The 15,193-nt window shown below is 39.2% G+C and overlaps 1 protein-coding gene and 1 pseudogene across 1 annotated transcript; both read left to right on the top strand.

The window, feature by feature from the left end:
* The first annotated feature begins 616 nt into the window (after positions 1-616).
* Positions 617-723, top strand: LOC112535042 (annotated as a pseudogene).
* An 8,960-nt stretch (positions 724-9,683) lies between these two features.
* LOC125370963 lies at positions 9,684-10,670 on the top strand. Its single transcript, XM_048378427.1, has 2 exons — positions 9,684-9,890; positions 9,927-10,670. The coding sequence occupies exons 1-2, from the start codon at positions 9,684-9,686 to the stop codon at positions 10,668-10,670; spliced, it is 951 nt and encodes a 316-aa protein (XP_048234384.1).
* The last annotated feature ends 4,523 nt before the right edge of the window (positions 10,671-15,193 follow it).

Here is a 15,193-nt window from a genome sequence, read left to right as displayed (position 1 = left end):
CTCTCGCGGCGAATAAGCCGTGGGGGCCGCCTTGAACTACAATTTCCACTAGGCAGTAGACTGAATCCTTTGCAGATGACTTAAATACGCGATAGGGTATTGTAAGTGGCAGAGTGGCCTTGCTGCCACGATCCCCTGAGATTCAGCCCTTCGTCACTCCAATTCGTCCCTCCCCTCCTCCCCACACGCAAAATCAAAACCAATTTATTCTTAAAAAAATGGCCCTGAGGTTCCACGGTCCAAGGTCCAAGAATTCCCCAAGCCCCAAGTCCCAAAATCCTAAGTAATTCCACAAACTCAGCAGACTGGAGAAAACATCTAAGTTCTATTCTAGCCAGTGCAGCATGCAAGTCCCCCACACTATGCAGCACGGGGGCCAAGTCCTAAGTTCTATTCTAGCCAATGCTGCATGCAAGTCCCCCACACTATGGATGCTTAAAAGTTCAATTAATTATTTCAAAGTTGTTGAGTAAATTAGATAGAAATATTTTGGGAGTCCAAGCCAGATTTCTGATCCTTCTCTATTTCTGTTTTGTCATACCAAAATTATTTATTTAGAGTTTTTCTTTATTGAGTTAAAGAGAAAATAGGTTGGTATCACTTAGAATGGGATGGGATGGAAGCGATGATTATTTCCCCGGATGATCGACGCTGAACAAAATGAGCATTTTCGTTTCTCTTTTTCTTTATTAAAAGAGAATTTAAGCCAGGAAACTGATCCATCTCTCATTCTAATTAAATTGTGTTTAATTCATTTGTATTTGCTATCAGTGGATTTATCATTGGTTTTTGATAAATTAATGGATTAACTAGTTCCTCTTCGAAACTTTCCTTCGCTCGCATTGCGTCGTTGAAAAATCCTGACGTGCCCGTGCTGTGTTGCCGAAAAATCCTGACGGGCCCGTAGGCGAGGAATCCTTGCATGCCGCCGGTGAGTAGCATTGCACCCCGCCACCACCATCAAGTAGCCACCAAGATCTACGAGCCGTTGGCATAAAATCCTCGCCTGCCAGCCCCCCATTGCCGAGGCTGCGCGCCCATCGGGCCCGTTGGCGAGAATCCTCACAGGCCAAGCAGCCACTACTAGTGAGCCAGCGCGCCCGTCGGGCCATTTGGCGAGCAATCCTCGCATGCCAGCCCCCCATTGTCGAGGCAACGCGCCCATCAGCGTTGGCGAATCCCCAGCCGTACCACCGCCGTGATCCAGGCCTAGCCGATTGGCGAGGAATCCTCACAGGCGCGGGTCCATTGGCAGTGCATCCTTGCTGCCTAGCGCGCGCGTTGGCCAACATCCTCGCAGCCTAGCGCGCACGTTGGCAGGGCATCCTCCCAGGCGTGGGCTCGTTGGCAGCGCATGGGCACCAACACGGCTGTGTTGGGTGCATCAAACATCAAAGAAAAGAAGTTTTTAGGGAGCACGACCATAGAGAGTAACACGGGTATAAACACCAGACACGGGTATCAACACGGCCGTGTTGGCGGCGATAGGAGGAATTAATTAAAAGAAAGAAGAGAGGAAAGAAAGAGAAGAGGGGGGACAACGTCCCAAACCCTAATATTTCTCTCTTTAAGGGTTTTCTTAGCTAGAACCCATGGAAAAGGAGACTTGGATAAAGGTTTCAATCGGATTCCCTTCAAAGATTGAAGATTGGGCGAGGTTCGTTGATTGGTTTTCAAATCGAGTAGAGGAACAAGAATCGATTCAATTCGAGCAAGAGGAATTGGGGTTGTTTACTCTCATCCAAGGGTGTAATCGGGTTTCTCTACCTCTACTCATTATTGTAATTGAATTCTTGTAGGTTTCGATAATGAACATGATTAGCTAGATTGATTAAATCCAGTGGGATTTCTTTACTATGTTGGCTTAATATTATATTGTTGGACTGTTTGAGTTAGTTTTATATTCTTATTGCTTTCATTATTAATAAGATAATGCATTATTCATGAGACATTATGAATTGTGTGTTTAGATTGCTTTGTGTGATTGAGAAGTCCATTTGGCAATTGGAATTTTGAATTGCAAGAACTGGTTAATAATCACTTAGAGAAAAGGATAATTAACTAGCCAGATTAAGAATTAACAAAGCTTAATAGAGGCGGATTAAAGCTTAATGCTAATTTAAGAATCAATCGTTAGGAAGAGATTCCAACTTTAGATTATTAGGTTTAGGAATTTGGTTATCTCGAGAGAGAAACCGAATTCGGTTAAGAATTCATCCATGGGTAGCATAATTAGACTCACCAACTAGTTTAGGTTCCCTTTGGGTTTGCTTTCTTCTCTTGGTTATTTCATTTATCAATTACTCTTGCATCTCCCTTAGAACTTAACTTGTAGCTATTAGTTAGTTTAGAAATTATTCATCACTCATTTTAGTTTAATATAATAAAGAACAAATGAGTAGCTCTAGGCTTTCACTTTTCCGAGGAATATGACCTTGATACTCGCCATTAGTGCTAGACTGCATCGATAGGTACACTGCCTTAGATTGTAGCTGCATAGATAGCAACCATCAAGTTTTTGACGCCGTTGCGGGGAACCGTTTGAAAACTAGTGTGAAATTTGCTATTTGTTAATTTAGCCATTTTTTATTGTTATTTTATGGTTTTTATTTTTATTTATTTATTTATTTTATTTTATTTTATTTGTACATATTCATTTAGTTTAAGTTTATGATTCAGGTATTGAATGAATAAATTCAAAATCTTTGTATGATGCATTGGAGAATGGGATTAAGAACCAAGAGAGTGCTAAAAATTGGGACACCCTTGCATCCTTAGAAGCTCGAGTGGAATTGTTTTGCAAGGCTACCGATCAACTCTCCACTCCTATCCTTTCATCTCAAGTTTTTTGTGAATTTTGTTGTGGTTTACATTTGAGTAATGATTGTCCATTGTGCAGTGATTTTACTCAATGTTCTTATAACTGTGAACAGGTGAATTATACAGGAAGTTGGCCAAATGACTCGTATGGAAGCACCTATAATCAAGAGTGGAGCACTCATTCACCTTTTGGATGGAGCTTAGATGGCTAAGAACCACCAGGATCTCAGTAACCATATCAGCAGCCTAATCTTGCACCTTCAACTCAAGATGAAGAGTTAGTGTTAGAGGAGCTAATGATGAGGTTCTTTACAAGTGTTGAGGATAAATTCCAACAAACAGAGAGGGTACTTGAAGGTCAACTAGCCTCGATTGAGAACATAGAGCATCAAATAGGCTTGATCTTCAAGTTACCAGCTGAAGAGCAATTTGGAACTCCATCAAACGCTACTGAATCCGAGGAACATTTGAGCACCGTCACTTTGCGTTCAAGTGAGAATTTTTCTGGTTTATCTATTATGTTTGACGATTATGCTTATGTGCAGGATGACTCCTTGAACATGGAGATAGAACCAGAAAAGGAAGAGCCGAACATGATTCCTCTGAAAGACTATCAACAGGAATGTACAGTTGATGATGCTAAGTTGCAATTACAGGAATTTTTGGTAGATTTTCCACAAGTCCCTTCGATGATGGAAGATGAGCACGAGTTATCCAATGAAGAAGTTTTGGAGGAGCTCGAGTTTCTTCTAGCAAGTGAACCAAGCCAAGGACTAGAGAAAACCATCGACGTTCCTCAAGAAATTGCCCAAACGTCGATCCTTCTAATTAGTAAAACTCTAGCTTTCAAATTAGAAGAGCCCCTAGAGCATCATGACTACGTTCAATTATACGAGGAGCGAGTTTTGCCCATCATACTGGCAGCTTGCTTGATAGTCGGGAAGAGGAAATTGACGATTATCTCTCTAAGCGGATACTTGAAGCCATTTGCTTGGAAGAAGGATGGATGGACATCAATCCCTGTTGTTTGCTTTTCACCATGAGTCCAGCTAAGAAGACTCATCACATAAAAAAGAAGCGCTTTTGGAAGGCACCCCAAATTCTATTTTTCAATTTGAATACTCTACCCTTTCATTGTGAACTTAGTTGATTAGATTTTACAGTTTGTTTTTGTTAAGTTTTATTTATGTTAGGTGTATGAGTTGAGGACTTATTGGTTGTGCAGGTGAGAAAGAGTGAGAAAGTGTTAAAAATCGCAAGTTTTGCATTTTTTGGAGCTCAACACGGGTGTGTTCAAGACCGTGTTCATTAACACGGACCGTGTTCCATTGGCGCAATATCAAATTAAAGATAAACACGTTCACAGAAGCCAACACGGGCATTTATGCCCGACCGTGTCCCTAACATGTCCCCGTGTTCCCTAAACATGGCGTGTTCTCAGAAGTTGGTAAGTCAGCATGTTCAAATTCACTTAACACGGCCGATATCCGACTGTTCGAACACTACCACAGGAACACGTGTTCCATACACTGCCTATATATACCACTTCATTTCAAAAGCGCCAAAAATTTTGCTCTCCCTTTAGTTTTAGTAATTCTCTCCTCCCTTACTCTCTCACTTCTTTATTCTCATCTTGAAGGCTTTGGATATTGTGTTTGTCAAGTAAGTACCCTCCAACTTCATTTTCCATTTTTCTTAATATTAGTTCGAATTTGGTTTTCTGAGCTGAAACCAAGGGAAAAGGAGACTTGGATCAAGGTTTCAAGCGGATTCCCTTCAAAGATTGAAGATTGGGTGAGGTTTGTTGATTTGTTTTCAATCCAGTAAGAGGAACAAGAATCGATTCAATTGGAGGAAAAGGATTTGGGCCTGTTTACTCTCATCCAAGGGTGTAATAAGGTTTTCTCTACCTATACTCATTGTTGTAATTGAATTCTTGTGTATTTTGATAATGAACATGATTAGCTAGATTGATTAAATCCATTGGGATTTCTTTACTATGTTGGCTTAGTATTATTTTGTTGGATTGTTTGGGTTAGTTTTGTATTCTTCTTGCTTGCAGTATTAATAAGATAATGCATTGTCCATGTGAACAATTTGTTGTACCATGAATACTCCTATTGTATGCAAACTCAACATGTGGCAAACATTCTTCCCAATTCTTCAAATTTCTTTGAATTATTGCCCTCAATAGTTGTGAGAGAGTCCTATTAACCACCTCCGTTTGTCCATCCGTTTGTGGATGACAAGTTGTTGAGAATAGAAGCTTTGTTCCCATCTTGCTCCAAAGTGTCTTCCAAAAGTGGCTAAGGAACTTGACATCTCTATCACTGACAATTGTCCTTGGAACCCCATGCAATCTTACAATTTCTTTGAAGAACAACCCCGCAATATGACTTGCATCATCTGTCTTGTGGCATGGAATGAAATGTGCCATTTTGCTAAACCTATCAACAACAACAAAAATAGAATCTTTCCCTCCCCTTGACCTAGGTAATCCTAGAACAAAGTCCATAGAAATGTCTACCCAAGGTTCATTAGGTATGGGAAGTGGAGTATACAACCCATGAGGCATCACTTTAGATTTAGCTTGTTTACAAGTGATGCATCTCTCACATATTTTTTGAACATCTCTTTTCATTTGTGGCCAAAAGAAATGATTTTCTAAAACATCTAAAGTTTTTCTCACACCAAAGTGCCCCATCAAACCCCCACCATGTGCCTCCCTCACAAGCAACTCTCTTAAAGAAGATTGAGGCACGCATAACTTATTTTCTTTAAAAGAAAACCATCATGTCTATAGAACTTGTCAAACCCCCCTCTCTCACATGCCCCATATACATTAGCAAAATCATGGTCTGAATTATATAATTCCTTAATGAACTAAAAACCCAATAATTTTGCATCAAGTGTAGAAATTAGAGCATACCTTCTAGATAGAGCATCTAAGAACAACATTCTCTTTACCTTGTTTGTACTTGATGATGTATGGAAAGGATTCAATAAATTCCACCCATTTAGCATGCCTACGACTTAGCTTCCCTTGTCCTTTCGAGATATTTCAAAGACTCATGGTCGGTGTGTATAATGAATTCCTTATACCAAAGATAGTGCTGCCATGTCTCTAAAACTCTTACCAAAGCATAAAACTCTTTGTCATAAGTTGGGTAGTTTAGACTTGCTCCACTTAGCTTCTCACTAAAGAACGCAATTGGTCTTCCTTCTTGCATCAAGACTCCACCAATACCTATTTCACTTGCATCACACTCAACCTCAAAGGTTTTAGCAAAGTCGTGCAAAGCAAGTAAAGGTGCTGAACTAAGTTTTTCTTTTAGCAAGTTAAAAGCATCATCTTGTTCTTTTCCCACTTGAAACCCACATTCTTTTTAATGCATTCAGTTAAAGGTGCGAATTGTAGAGAAATCCTTAATGAATCTCCTATAAAAGCTAGCAAGACCATGAAAACTCCTAACATCATGCACACTAGTAGGTTTTGTCCACTCTCTAATTACTTTTACTTTTCTTGATCAACATGAATTCCCTTGTCATTAACAATATATCCAAGAAAAGTAATTTCATTAGTGCGAAGTGCATTTCTTAAGATTAGCATATAATGTCTCTTGCCTTAACACATCAAAAACCGGGCTTTACATTACATGCTCATCTAAAGATTTGCTATACACAAGAATATCATCAAAATAAACCACTACAAACTTTCCAAATGAAAGCGCTTAAAACATGATTCATCAATCGCATAAAAGTACTTGGAGCATTAGTTAAACCAAACGGCATGACTAACCACTCATATAATCCATGTTTTGTTTTGAAAGCGGTTTTCCATTCATCACCCTCACGCATTCTTATTTGATGATATCCAGATTTTAAATCCACTTTAGAAAACACACAAGCACCGTGCAATTCATCCAACATGTCATCTAGCCTAGGTATAGGATGGCGATACTTTACCGTTATTTTGTTGACGGCACGACAATCAACACACACCTCCATGAACCATCTTTCTTAGGCACTAAAATTACAGGAACCGCACAAGGACTCATACTTTCTCTTACGTACCCCTTATCCATAAGCTCACTCACTTGCTTTTGGATTTCTTTTGTCTCCTCGGGGTTGCATCTATATGCTGGCCTATTAGGTATGCTTGCACCCGGAATGAAATCAATTTGATGTTCAATTCCTCGAATTGGTGGTAATCCTTTAGGCACATCTTCGGGAAAAAGCTCTTCATATTCCTGCAAAAGCTCAAGAACAACACAAGGCAAATCCTTATTAAGATCATTAGAAATCATCAAAACTTCCTTGTACATGAGTACAAGTAAGGGCTGCCTCAAGGTTAGTGTTCTCCTCACATCACTTGGCTTTGCATACACATTCATCTTTCTTTCACTCTCATCTCCCTTGTTTTCTCTCACCTTGTGTTTCCCATTACACTCACTTTTACCACTTACCTCACCTTTTTCTTTTTCACTATTTCTTGCTCCCTCCCCTGATATTCCCCATATGAAGATTCAAGCTCTTCATATTGTTGTTTAATTCTCACTTGATCATCAAAAATGGCCTTGGGAGGTAATGGTCCAAGATTGAACTTTTGTCCATCAATAGTCAAGGAATATCGATTCTTGAACCCATCATAAATCACACGCCTATCATATTGCCAAGGTCTTCCCAATAAAACATATCCGGCATACATGGGAACTACATCACAAAGCACCTCATCCTTATATCTCCCAATGGAAAAAGAAATTAGCACTTGCTTATTTACCTTCACAACACCACTATCATTCAACCATTGCAACTTGTAAGGCCTTGGGTGTTTGGTAGTTGGTAATTTCAATTTCTCCACAAGCAAAGTACTAGCAACATTAGTACAACTTCCACTATCAACAATCATGTTACACAACTTATTAGCAATTAAACAATGAGTATGAAACAAATTCTCATGCTGCTCTCGATGTTCATCGTGTTTACATTGCAAACTAAGTGTGCGTTGTACTACAAACACATCCCCTTTAGCATACTCAACATCACTAACATCCTCTGATATGGACATGGCCAAGCTTAAAGATGGACTTGATGGAGAGGACAACAAGAAAACCAAAGATAAAGCTAAGGATCCATTGAGCATGCTACAAGGCCCAATTACAAGGTCAAGGTCCAAGAAGCTACAAGAAGCCTTAATTGGCTATATGCAAGATCGGGCTAGTCAAGGAAGCCCAATTGGTCATGCTAGGATAGGCCCAAGTAAAGACACATCTGAATGGGCTTTATTTAATGTTTTGCAAGTCCAAATACATGAAGACTAATGTGGGCTAATATTTGGGTCAAATCTCTTCTTTAAGTTCGAACAATGTTATTGCCTATTTTTCTTATGTGGCGGTAGGGTTAATAGTTTTACTAGGGTTTATTATGTTAGGTGGCTATAAAAACGCCCCCTTAAGTTGTGTTTTGGGAAAGAATTCGAATTTTGATAAAATTATAGTAGTTGTTTCCTTTGCATATTTGCTTGAATTCTTGAATTCTTGTTGAATGCATAAACCACTTATCAAGGAATTGATCTATCCTTGTGGCGTGTTAAGGTTTAGGGTTTAAAGAACTTAGTTTTCTTTAGGTTCCGATCTTGATCAACCATACCTTGCAATCCCGATTTAAGCGGTTCTTGGGTTTTGAAACTCAATTTGTTCTTGGGTTTCTAAGATAGTAATTCACGGGTTCATAATCATTAGGGTTCGTGGTTCTAATCCTTGGAGGTTCTTAACATTTGCATCGTGAGCTTTGGCTCTTAAATCAAAGTTATTTATCCTTTTTCTTTGAGTTATTGTTTGTTTTCCTTGAGTTCTTGATATTGTTCTTGAAGTATTCTTGGTATTCTTGAGATCTACATTGTTTAGTTCTTGATTCTTGTAGTTTTTGATTCCGATTCAAAAAAAAAAAACAAAACAAGAAAAGAAAAATATCGGATCCGAATTAGCAAAAAAAAAAAACAAAAGAAAGGAATAGATCCGATTGGTTTGATTGTCTTTGTTAGTGGAAGAAACGTATTTGGTATTGAAATCATTGTTCTTGGGGTGATTACATAGATATTAGGGTTGTTAAAAGGTTTAGGGAGATTTTCACAATCCTACATAAATTCCAAAGGTTTGGGAAGATTCAAAGGGACATTAAATTCCAATGACTGAGCCCTATACATACCATCTTATTTGAATTGATTCAGCTCTAAATTCGTTTTTGTCCTTCATTTATTCTCCTCTTTGTGTGTCTTTTGAGTTTGGGCAGATTTGACACATTTAAAGCATAAAGAGGTAACCTTCTTTCTTGATCAACCTTCTTTGTGATTTTTGCTTCCTAAACTGGTTCCTTCTTTTCCTATTTCAAGTCGAATCGTATCTTTCTTGTTTCTTACATCTAGATTGTTTCTTCATATGTCATTTGCATCCGTTTGACGTTTTCGCTTGTTTGCGATCCTAATTTTATTGAAAGCGTGACTAATTGTTTAATTTTCTTGACTTTTGCGTTTTTGCCTCAACTAAGCTTTTTAGATCATAATTCTTGGTGCATTACAAGCATAGTGAAATAACTTGATGTGTGGTTATTGATTCACATAAGAATCCTTGAAAACAAGCCGAGTGGTGTGAGTTTTCGGCCTTGTGTGATCATTCTTGATTGTGCGAAACACGAGTGACCATCCCCATTAATTGAGAGTAAACACGTGAGGGAGTGTTGGTGAGGTCCTTAATTTCCTTCGATTTATTTTTTTTCTTTATTGCATACTAACTCTTATTGCGGCATGTCAAGTGGTTCTAGTGGAGGTAATAATATGCCAACTACCTAGAGTACCCATAGCACAAATGCATGAAAATGAGAGGGTGCAACGAAGCATAAGAAATATGAATGAGCAAATGGAGAGGTTGCAACTTGACATGGCAGCCCAACGAAGGGAAATGGCAACCAATCAACAAGCCATTATGGACCAAATTAATGCACTTGCCCGAGGTCTGGGAAATAGGCTTGATGAAGGAGGGAATGTGCAAGGTAATCATGGGCAGCCAATTGGGGTGAATGAGGATGACTTTGATGAGCAGCCAATTGGGGTGAATGAGGATGACTTTGATGAGGGTTTTGAGGAGTATGATAATGCAGCCTATGGTGGGGTTGGTAGAGGCCTGGGTAGAGGAGCTAGGAGATACCAAAATCTTGGTAGAGGTAGAGGACACTTTGGTGGTGAGTTTGGTGGTTATGGGAACTATGATGATGTTGATAGGAACTTAGGTAGTATCAAACTTAGTATTCCTACCTTCTTAGGAAAAACTGATCCGGAGGCATATTTGGAGTGGGAAAAGCGAGTTGACCTTATCTTTGATTGCCATAACTTTTCAGAGGAGAAAAAGGTGAAATTGGTGGTTACCCAATTTAGTGACTATGCTATAGTTTGGTGGGATCAGTTGGTGGTTAGTAGGAGGAGGAACATGGAAGAGCCTATTGGTAGTTGGATTGCACTCAAAACTATCATGAGAAGGCGTTTTGTACCCAGACATTACCATAGGGAGTTACATCAAAGACTCCAATCTTTGAGGCAAGGTACAAGGAGTGTTGAGGATTTTTATAAGGAGATGGAAATGCTCATGACTAGGGCTGATTTGGATGAGGATAGAGAAGCTACCATGGCACGATTCATTGGTGGGCTTAATAAGGAGATTGCTGATAGGGTAGAGTTGCAACATTATGTGGAGCTTGAGGAGTTAGTTCACCTTGCAATTAAGGTGGAAAAGCAACTAAAACCTAGAGGGACAGCAAGGTTTGAATATAAGGGCACTTCGAGTGGGAGGCCACATTAGTCTAATTCTTGGAAAGGAGGTAAGAAAGTGATGATAAGGTTATTCCCAATGACAACAAAGGGAAAAGCATTTCAGGCAATAAAGACACATCTAAACCCGAAATTAACAAAGAAAAGAATAGAGACATCAAGTGTTTCAAATGCTTGGGGCGTGGCCATATTGCTTCACAATGTCCAAACAAGCGGGCAATGGTGGCTAGAGACCATGGGGAGATTGAAACAGCAAGTGAAGAGAGTGATAATGATGATGAGATATCACAATTGGAAGACGGCAGCGATGATTGCATTGAGGGTCCTATGGGAGGTGAGCTCTTGGTGGCTAGGCGCGCACTAAGTGTTCAAATGAAGGAAGAGGATACCTTGGAGCAGCAAAGAGACAACATTTTCCACACAAGATGCCATGTACAAGGTAAGACTTGTCTTGTTATTATTGATGGTGGTAGTTGTACAAATGTTGCTAGCACTTTAATGGTTGAAAAATTGGGTCTAAATCTAATTCCACATCCTAGACCTTATAAATTGTTATGGTTAAATAATTGTGGTGAGATCAAAGTGAATAAGCAAGTTGTTGTACCTTTCACAATTGGTAGATATTCGGATGAGGCGCTATGTGATGTAGTGCCAATGCATGCTCGGCCATATCTTGTTAGGTAGGCCATGGGAATTTGATACGAGGGCCTTCCATGATGGCTTTCTAAATAGGTACTCATTTGTGAAGGATGGGAGAAAAGTTACTTTGACACCTCTTTCTCCTAAGGAAGTGTATGATGACCAATGTAAGTTGGAAAGAGAGAGGCGTGAGGCTGAAAATAACAAAAGGAACATGAAAACCCAAAGGGTGAGATTCAAACCTAAAGAGAAAACAAAGGCAAAGGGTAGTTTTTGGCTAGGGAAAGTGAAGTTAGGCATGCATTTCATTCAAGTCGGATGTTATTTGTTGTTACTTATAAAGATGTATATTTGAACACTACCGAACTTGATCTTTCCTTGCCGAGTGTGTTTGCTAATCTTTTGCAGGAATTTGCCGATGTCTTTCCAGGAAATGCCAAGTGGATTACCTCCTCAAAGAGGGATAGAACATCAAATAGACTTCATACCCGGGGCTTCCATACCAAATAGACCAGCCTATAGAAGTAATCCAGAGGAGACAAAGGAGCTTCAAAGGCAAGTGGAAGAACTGATGTCAAAGGGGTATGTGCGTGAGAGCTTAAGTCCTTGTGCGGTTCCAGTGATTTTGGTTCCAAAGAAGGATGGCACATGGAGAATGTGTGGACCGCCGCAATCAATAAAATAACGGTGAAAGTATCGCCATCCCATTCCTAGGTTAGATGATATGCTTGATGAGTTGCATGGTGCATGTTTGTTTACTAAGATTGATTTGCGTTCTGGTTATTATCAAATTTGCATGAAAACTGGTGATGAGTGGAAAACGGCTTTTAAGACTAAGTATGGTCTATATGAGTGGTTAGTTATGCCGTTTGGGCTTACAAATGCACCTAGTACTTTTATGAGGTTGATGAACCATGTCTTGCATGAGTGTCTTGGTGATCATGTCATGCATGTGCGTAGGGTTCTAGACATTCTTAGGGTAGAAAAATTGTATGCCAATTTGAAAAAGTGTGCTTTTTGCATGGATAAAGTTAATTTCCTTGGTTTTGTTATTAGTTCAAAGGGGCTCGAGGTTGATGTGGAGAAAGTGAAAGCAATTAGGGAGTGGCCAACACCTAAAAATATTAGCCAAGTTAGGAGTTTTCATGGCTTGGCTAGTTTCTATAGGAGGTTCATTAAGGACTTTAGTAGTATAGCTCGCACCTTTGAATGAAATTGTCAAGAAAAATGTTGGGTTTACTTGGGGTGATGCACAAGAACATGCTTTTAATATGCTTAAAGATAAGTTGTGTCGCTCCTTTGTTGGTTTTACCTAACTTTGACAAAACCTTTGAGATTGAGTGTGATGCTAGTGGCATTGGGATTGGGGCTGTTTTGATGCAAGAAGGCGGACCTATATGCTATTTTAGTGAAAAACTAAATGGAGCAGCCCTTCGGTACCCAACCTATGACAAAGAACTCTATGCTTTGGTTCGGGCCTTGCAAACATGGCAACACTATTTATGGCCCAAAGAATTTGTCATCCACACGGATCATGAGAGTTTGAAGCATCTCAAGGGGCAAGACAAACCGAACTCAAGACATGCTAAGTGGATGGAGTTCATTGAGACATTCCCATATGTGATCAAATATAAGAAAGGTAAGGAGAATGTGGTTGCTTTGATGCACTATCTCGAAGGTATGCTTTACTTACTACTCTTGATTCTAAATTGCCGGGCTTCCGAGTTCATAAAAGAGTTGTATGTGAGTGATAATGATTTCAGCGGCATGTTTACAACTTGTGCTAATGGGGCTGTTTCTGCTGATTTTTATGTGTTTGAGGGATTTCTTTCAAGAAAAATCGCCTTTGTATTCCTAATTGTTCTTTAAGTGGGTCACATTGGTTAGGGAAGCACATGGGGGCGGTTTAATGGGTCATTTTGGGGTGCAAAAGACTTATGATATTCTGATTGAGCATTTTTATTGGCCATGCATGAAACGTGATGTGCATAGAATTTGTGGTCAATGCATTGTGTGTTTGAAAGCTAAGTCCAAACTGCAACCCCATGGGTTATATACACCTTTACCTATTCTTGATGTTCCTTGGATGATTTGTCTATGGACTTTGTGCTTGGTTTGCCGAGATCTAGGAAAGGTAGAGATAGTATATTTGTTGTTGTGGATAGGTTTAGTAAAATGGCTCACTTTATCCCTTGCCATAAAAGTGATGATGTCATCCATATTGCTGATTTGTTTCTTAGAGAAGTTGTGCGTTTGCATGGAGTACCTAAGACCATTGTTAGTGATAGAGATGTTAAATTTCTAAGTCACTTTTGGCGTGTGCTATGGGGTAAGTTAGGAACTAAATTGCTTTATTCTACTACTTGCCATCCACAGACAGGATGGACAAACCGAAGTTGTGAATAGGACTTTGATTCAATTGCTTCGTGCTTTGATTTCTAGGAATTTAAAATCTTGGGAGGATTTGTTGCCATATGTTGAATTTGCATATAATAGAGCTGTTCATAGCACTACACACACTTCACCATTTGAAATTGTATATGGTTTTAATCCTTTAACTCCTATTGATTTGATTCCTTTGCCTCTTAACAAGCTTGTTAGTGTTGAAGGTTCTTCTAAGGCGGATTTGGTTAAAAAGCTACACAAACAAGTTAAAGAGAGAATTGAGAAGCAAAATGCAAAAGTGGTCAGAGAGGGTTAATAAAGGACGAATTCCAATGGTATTCCAACCCTGGAGATTGGGTTTGGGTGCATTTCGCAAAGAAAGGTTCCCAAATCAAAGAAAGTCTAAACTAAGTCCGAGGGGTGATGGTCCATTTCAAGTCCTTGAGAGGATCAATGACAATGCCTACAAGATTGATTTGAAAGGTGAGTATAATGTGAGTGGTACATTTAATGTAGCTGATTTGAGTCCTTTTGATGTAGGTGATGAACTTGATTCGAGGACGAATCATCCTAAAGAAGGAGGGAATGATATAAACATGGCCAAGCTTAAAGATGGACTTGATGGAGAGGACAACAAGAAAACCAAAGATAAAGCTAAGGATCCATTGAGCATGCTACAAGGCCCAATTACAAGGTCAAGGTCCAAGAAGCTACAAGAAGCCTTAATTGGCTATATGCAAGATCGGGCTAGTCAAGGAAGCCCAATTGGTCATGCTAGGATAGGCCCAAGTAAAGACACATCTGAATGGGCTTTATTTAATGTTTTGCAAGTCCAAATACATGAAGACTAATGTGGGCTAATATTTGAATAAATCTCTTCTTTAAGTTCGAACAATGTTATTGCCTATTTTTCTTATGTGGCAGCTAGGGTTAATAGTTTTACTAGGGTTTATTATGTTAGGTGGCTATAAAAACGCCCCTTAAGTTGTGTTTTGGGAAAGAATTCGAATTTTGATAAAATTATAGTAGTTGTTTCCTTTGCATATTTGCTTGAATTCTTGAATTCTTGTTGAATGCATAAACCACTTATCAAGGAATTGATCTATCCTTGTGGCGTGTTAAGGGTTAGGGTTTAAAGAACTTAGTTTTCTTTAGGTTCTGATCTTGATCAACCATACCTTGCAATCTGATTTAAGCGGTTCTTGGGTTTTGAAACTCAATTTGTTCTTGGGTTTCTAAGATAGTAATTCACGGGTTCATAATCATTAGGGTTCGTGGTTCTAATCCTTGGAGGTTCTTAACATCCTCTAAAGTTGGCATGTCATCATTCTCATCATCATTTTCATTTTCACTTTCAGATTCAACAATTCCATCTCTAACAATCATGGTCCTCTTATTAGGGCAATCACGTGCATAATGACCATGTCCAAGACACTTAAAACACTTCAAGCTTCTAGATTGATTAGCTTGATTCTCAACTTTGTTTTTGCTGCCTATTTCATTTTTATTCTTATTCTCATCCACTTTAGG

The sequence above is a fragment of the Ricinus communis genome, chromosome 8 (assembly GCF_019578655.1).
Source record: "Ricinus communis isolate WT05 ecotype wild-type chromosome 8, ASM1957865v1, whole genome shotgun sequence".
Classification (NCBI taxonomy): domain Eukaryota; kingdom Viridiplantae; phylum Streptophyta; class Magnoliopsida; order Malpighiales; family Euphorbiaceae; genus Ricinus; species Ricinus communis.
This window is presented reverse-complemented; position numbering and strand designations above follow the sequence as displayed.